The following is a 7,171-nucleotide window of genomic DNA, read 5'->3' on the forward strand; positions in this document are numbered from 1 at the left end:
TTTTCGATTGATTATTCCATAACGTTGACCAAAATTAAATTCATTAACAGATTATACAGCCGCTTCATGATACAAAAAGTTTTAACACTGATTTATTATATTAAAGTTTTTTTTACTATCATGTAATTCTAATTTATCATAGGTTTATTGATTTTTCCTTATTCTGTATGTTTGTTTTAATTTCATGTATTTAAAAATATCACATGTAAGTTAGAAGAGGTTTTCACCAACGAATATATGGAATATAAATGATAGTGAAGAGATTAAGGAACATATTTATGGTCACATTTTATGATTTTCCTACATTAAACAAAATTTTATCTTTGTTTTACGTTAAGTATGCTAATCAAATCAAAATAATTTTTGGATATACAGGCATTTTAGTGTGTGAAAATCTTTAATTAAAAAGTCAATTGTGTTTTTTGTTTGAAAATCACTTGTACTGATTAAACGACAAATGACGCACATTTATGTTAGTTGCATGAAAAAATATGAAGCTATTAAGCGTTCGACATGTATAAAATATACTTTGCAAACTTGTTTATAGCTTGAACTGCCTTTTAAACTAAACTTTCTGTAAATTCAAAAATAAAAAAAAATCGAATGTACATAGTTGGTTTAAAAGTTAACTTTACAAGCCAGCTAGCTGATAATTTAAATAATATAAAAAAACGTAGATTGTATTTAAAAGCGTCAAAATATAATATGTAAATATGTTAATTAAAAGTTTACATATTAACTGAAAATGATTGAAAACAACATGTAAAAGCCAAAGGCAGCAAATGTTTTATTTCTAAATTTCAATTAAAAATACTTTAATAAAGTCACTTTAAATATTTTTTTTTTATAGCTATATATATAACAAAAAAAATACCCAAATGATGTTTCTATTATTTTATAGTACTTGTAAACTGAGTAGAGATGTACTCGACTTGCATACAAAAACAATGGTAAAAACCAATGAGACAACTAACAAAACAACTGTAGAATATAGTACTAATAGTTTATATCATGAAGAAACTTCAAATTATATTTATTGTAATACTACTGATTACTTTTCTAATCTAGAAAAACTCGATTTGAGTCAAATCGAATATACATTTCTAAGAGTTGCGTCTTGGCATGTTTATAAAATTCTTAGGAAAGCAAAACCATTTAAAAAAAAGATTCGAAGAATGGTAAAGTCAAAGGTAATGAGACGGAAAATTTTTGAATTTACTAATTTTAATTTTTATGTTAACTTTTTTATTAGAAACCTTCCACAGGTACGTGATGATGAATATCCGTATTTGTTCTTAAGATCACTAGCATTACAAAGTTATAAACTAATTTATTTATTTTCGTTTGTTATAATAGATGATGTATATTGTAGGGACTTGTTTGATATAATGAGAAAAAAAATGATATTAAGAACTGCAGATCACTGTCCATGGAAAATAACGAAACTTTATAACGAAAAAATTTATGATTATTTAATCGAAGCATTAGAATCCGTTGTATACGAAGATGAACATATAAGAAAAAAATTTACATTATCTAAATTAAACTTCGAAAACTAATCATACTAATTATTTTTTTACCCATTGTATATTAAATAATGTTTTAATTTATTTTTTCGCTTTTAAAATTTTAATTATATGTATGCTCCTTATCGTATGAAATATGTATAAAATATAAATGTTAACTATTATTTACACAGAAGCAACTATATAAAATATCAAGTCACTATCAACGCTTAGTGAAGTATACGCTTTCATGATTTTTTATTGACAAGGTTGATTGAGATCTTAGATGTCGTCCTGTTTGTTATACATTTTAGAAACTTCATGCTGATATTTAGTCTACTTTTTCTGTAGGATTTATTGATTGATAATTATCTAATCTTCGCTTCACGCAAATAATATTTTGAATCCTTATATGGTATTGTTATTATTAGCATACATAAGTTGGCATTTGTGTTGCGCCATTATTCATTCTTGCGATGATCTTTGTGGTCGTTAGTTTTATTATACTTTTTAATTGTATTATTAACCTATTTTATTTACGTGATCTTATTTATTTTCATTACATTATTAGCTGGTACATATTAGTATGAAGGCATATATGTAAAATCACATGTTATATTGTGTTTCTATGTTGAATTTTGGGCTTTCGAATGCAAACAATTTTTTTTCGATTAGTTTTTCATCTTTTGTTCTTATATTGTAGTTTTGTAAGATATTATAGACTTTTACCTTTTTGTACTGAACGTATCTATATCAAAAGTAAAAATTATCCGAGTATGAAATTACGTTGATGTTTCTATTCTACATGTTTAATATGAGGAAAATAATTACAAAACATATCATATTTATATTCGAAATCGAAAATGAAAACCTCAATATTGTATTTCAATAAAAGTCCGAATATGTATATGTTCTTCCTAATACAAATTATATGATTTATATTGTATACTTTACTTAACGTACATTACAAATACAAAAACATAGTTTTTTTTTTCTGATACCTCGTTTAATAACTATCTACAATTATACATAATGACAGCCTTGCCAGATTATTAAGATATTTATCAGACTAGATACAAAGGGTAGAAAATAGTACAAGTTAACTTTAAGATTAGTATATGGAGATATCAAAGAATTCGCTCCATGCATTAATTTTTAATGTTAAAAAATAAGTTTTTACATCCAAAAAGATATTTTAAGGCCAAAACATACATTAGATTTATTTATTATTCATTAAATTTAAGAATCACAAAAATTGTACTGAATATAATCTATAATGAACGAATTTTATTGGTATGTTTTCGATATTATTTACAGAAAATTAAAAAATTTCTATACGTTGAATTCGTCATTGGATAATCCTAGAAATTATTTGTTTTTGTTGATAAAAACATAATACTGCATTTTCGTCTATTTATAAATAATTTAAAGGTAAGTACATAACATGCAATTGATATATAATGTCTGTGTTTTGATGGCAGAACAGTTATAATTAAATATGAATCAAATCTTAACTTAAATTTTTTACATGTTTTACATGGCAATTATTCTTAAATAAAATAAGTCACAATCCTTTATTCATAGATTATAAGCACGTACTGAACCCGATATAGAAAATCTATTTGAGTATAATATCTTACTTACTAATTACTTTCACAATCTAGACTCACAATTTCTTCTAAATAGTTCCCGGAGTTCCTTCAGAAATCCACATATTAAGTCCGCGAATACCCTTCCTGTTCAGTATCAAGCCCATGTTCGATTGACATAGTTGAGCTTTCTTAAGCAATTTTAAGGACCCTTGTCTGTATATATGCTTGTGTTCTGGGTTTAAATATAAGCTTTTTATATTCGAGCGGTTATAATTAGTTACTATTCCATCCCAAGTCATCACATAAAAAATAATTTTCGGGATATATTATAGAGAGAAGCAACATGATTTTCAAGCAAGTCGATTATTGTTTCTTTTCTGTTTCTACATCATGAAGGTTATTAAAGCTTGTTTTTCTAACTTCAAAAACGATAAATTCTTTTCTCAACTTAACCACAATTATTACATCAGGCTTGTTATAATTTATTTCGATAGATGAATGTATCCTAGCGTCAGCTTTTATCTCAAAATACTTATTAGCTACACATATGGACTAAATGATTTCTTAATTTTTTAAGCCTGGAATAATCCATACGTCTTGCATGTCTAAAGGTTTATGCATTGCAGTGCCTTATTGTGCCCTCTCATGTAATCATGTGAAAGTATACGATCACATTAGGTGGCCATACTATATACTGTCCTTGCATGTTAATGGCATTTTAGCATTTTTTCTGTTTTTCTAAAAATATGTGACGATCTTTTAATGTACATAAATTGCCTTCCTCTCTTGGGCCTATATTTTTTTTTGTAAGCCACATAACAGCCTCTTTATATCAACGAGTGGATCGTCTCGTGGTCTAGATAGCTTTGAATGGTTTTTTTTTATTTTATATAGCTATAAAGAGTTTTGGTTTAAGACTCTATTTAAGTTTTAACCGTGACGTTTTTAAAGTTTATATTTCTCTTTAATGGATCCTTCATTGGTTGATAAATATGTGTAACCAATTTCTCGGAGTTTAATTTTGCTTTGCGGCTTAGAAAAGATTTTTTTGTGCATTCAATGCCTTTGGCCAATTGTAATAACAAACTTCCAATTCTATGTTTTATGCATTGGAGCCCTCTTTTAAGTTCGGTTCTAAAAATATATAATCTTTCTTTATTAACTGTTGTTAATGGACATGATTTTTAGTCAATAATTTTCATATGTTGTCGTCTATGGTCTTGTATTTCTCTGGTTCGGCATCTATTATCCCTATAAAATAGTTAATTGAGCTTATTCCATGTTTATTCATTGCTTTAAATAAATGTTTTTTATTAGCTTTGTCTTACGCAGCTTTTCAATTCTTAATAAGATTTTTTTATATTCTTTTTCGTTTTCTTCATTATGTAACATCACGGATTTCTGTGATACCTAACTATTTATACCCCTCATGCCCCCCTAGCAGCTTACCTCTACTTTACACTTTTTACTATTTGTATCTGATTTTTTCGCATTAATTTCTAGGCCTACAGTATCGAAAAATCTTTGCGTTTAATCTATCATCTCTTTCAATACTGTTTCATTTTCCGCAAGTAATTTTAGATCGTCATAAACATCAGGCGGTTTATATATGTATAAGTTTTATTTGTATATATTTACATTTTGATTAAATCAATACATTGTTTATCTATCTTTATCAATAAAAAAAATTGTTATAGCTTTTTAATATGGTACAGATTATTATTAATAACCCATTGGAAAGGTAATAATAATAGAGATATGAATTATGGTCTTAATTTCGTATAAAAAATTTTCCTTGTACTATACTAATACTTTCAAGTTTTTGACTCTCTTTAATCACTTAGATTGAGTTACCAACTGTTATACTTTGATTTAGTTTTCAGCTATTAATGTTATCTATTTTATTCTTGATGTAAAACTATCTAAACTGAAGAATTACACAAGTTTTCTATGATAATTTTTTGGTATAAATATATTTCATCGAATATAAAATCAAACAATCTGCATTTTTTGCCTGTCTTTAGATAACAGCACTAATTTTTTGTGAAATACCAGCATAGTTTTTATGCTATTAAAAATTTTCATGTAGATTCATAGATTTGTCTTCGATTCGACAACTAGTCTTTCATATTTTAAATACATGATTTTGTTTTTCATTTGAAATTGATTATTTATTACGTTAACTAAAATTAAATTTATTAACAGATTTGACAGCAGCTTCATGGTACAAAAAGGTTAAACATTGATTGTATTATTTTAAGTTTTTGTTTGCTATCATGTTATTCTAATTCAACATTAATTAATTAATTTTTCCTTAATTCTGTATGAATGTTTTAATTTGCATGTATTTTAAAAATATCATATATAAGTTAGAGAGAAATTTCTATTGACGTATATATGAAATAAAATAATAGTGCTGAGATTAAGGAACATATTTATGGTCGCATTTTATGATTTTCTCTACATTAAACATAATTATATCTCTGTTTTACGTTCAGTATGCTTATCAAATCAAAATAATTTTTGGAGATACAGGCATTTTAGTGTGTAAAAATCCTTAATTAAAAAGTCAATTGTGTTTTACGTTTGAAAATCACTTGTACTGATTAAACAACAAATGACCCACATTTATGTTAGTATGCATGAAAAAATATAAAGCTTTCATTGTTCGACATGTATAAAATATATCTTGTAAACTTGTTTTAACCTTGAACTGCCTTTAAAACTAAACTTTCTGTAGATTTCAAAAATAAAAAAAATCGAATGTACATAATTAGTTTAAAAGTTAACTATACAAGCCAGCTAGCTGATACATTGAATAATATAAAAAAACCGTAGATTGTAATTAAAAGTGTCAAAATAAAATTTTAATTGTTAATTAAAAGCATCAAAATATAATATTTAAATATGCTAATTAAAAGTTTACATATTAACTGAAAATGATTGAAAACAACATGTAAAAGCCAAAGGCAGTAAACTTTGTATTTCTAAATTTCAATTAAAAATACTTAAATAAAGTCACTTTAAATATTTTTTTTATAGCTATATATATAACAAAAAAAATTAACCCAAATGATGTTTCTATTATTTTATAGTACTTGTAAACTGAGTAGAGATGTACTCGACTTGCATACAAAAACAATGGTAAAAACCAATGAATCAAAAAACAATCAAACTGTCGAATACAATGCTAAAAGTTCATATCTCGAAGAAATTTCAAATCATACCTTTTGTCTTACTACTGAATACTTTTCTAACGTAGAAGTACTTGATTTAAGTTTAATTGAATTTAGAAAAGTAAGAATCGCGTCTTGGCATGTTTATCATATCTTTAGAGATGCGAGACCATTTAAAAAAAAGATTCAAAGGATGGTTCAGTCAAAGACATTGAGACGAAAAATTTTTAATTTTGATAATTTTTATTTTTATGTATTACATTTTATAAGAAACCTCGAACAGGAGAATGATGAAGAATATCCGTATTTGTTCCTAAAATCATTAGCATTTAAGTGTTATAGGCTAATCTATATACTTTCTTTTTTTGATTTAGATTATGAATACAATAAATTATTGCTTGATAAATTGAGAACAAAAATAAAATTAAGAACTAAACGCTTCTGTCCATGGGAAATAACGAATATTTTTAGCGAAAATATTTATGATCTTTTAATCTGGACATTAGAATCCATTGTCGATGAAGATGACGAAGTAAGAAAAAAATTTACTTTTTCAAAAATTACTCTTGAAATCTAATCATTCTTCATTAGTTTTTTACCCACTGTATATTAAATTATTTTGATTTTATTGTTATTAAAATGTTCACTATATGTATGCCTGCTTATTGTATAATAAATACGTATTAAAATGTCATAAAAAAATAAAAGATTTGAACAAAAACAACTTTATTAAAATATCTAAGCTACTTTAAAGGCCTTTTGCTTTTTACTCTTTCACGAGTTTTTATTGACATGACTGGTAGATTATAGATGCCGTCCTATTTGTTGTATATTTCTAAAAAATTCATGCTAAATTTCTAGTCTACTTTTTCAATAGGATCTATTGATCGACTAGTAT

The 7,171-nt window shown here is 25.6% G+C and overlaps 2 protein-coding genes across 2 annotated transcripts; both read left to right on the forward strand.

Moving 5' to 3' along the window:
* Positions 1-878: 878 nt before the first annotated feature.
* VNE69_02257 (uncharacterized protein) lies at positions 879-1,559 on the forward strand (the record flags this gene model as incomplete). The annotated part of the gene is made up of 1 exon (XM_065472811.1): positions 879-1,559. The coding sequence occupies one exon, from the start codon at positions 879-881 to the stop codon at positions 1,557-1,559; it is 681 nt and encodes a 226-aa protein (XP_065328883.1).
* Positions 1,560-6,169: 4,610 nt separating this feature from the next.
* Positions 6,170-6,850, forward strand: VNE69_02258 (uncharacterized protein; the record flags this gene model as incomplete). The annotated part of the gene is made up of 1 exon (XM_065472812.1): positions 6,170-6,850. The coding sequence occupies one exon, from the start codon at positions 6,170-6,172 to the stop codon at positions 6,848-6,850; it is 681 nt and encodes a 226-aa protein (XP_065328884.1).
* Positions 6,851-7,171: the final 321 nt, after the last annotated feature.

Source organism: Vairimorpha necatrix, chromosome 2 (assembly GCF_036630325.1).
Source record: "Vairimorpha necatrix chromosome 2, complete sequence".
NCBI classification, from domain to species: Eukaryota; Fungi; Microsporidia; family Nosematidae; genus Vairimorpha; species Vairimorpha necatrix.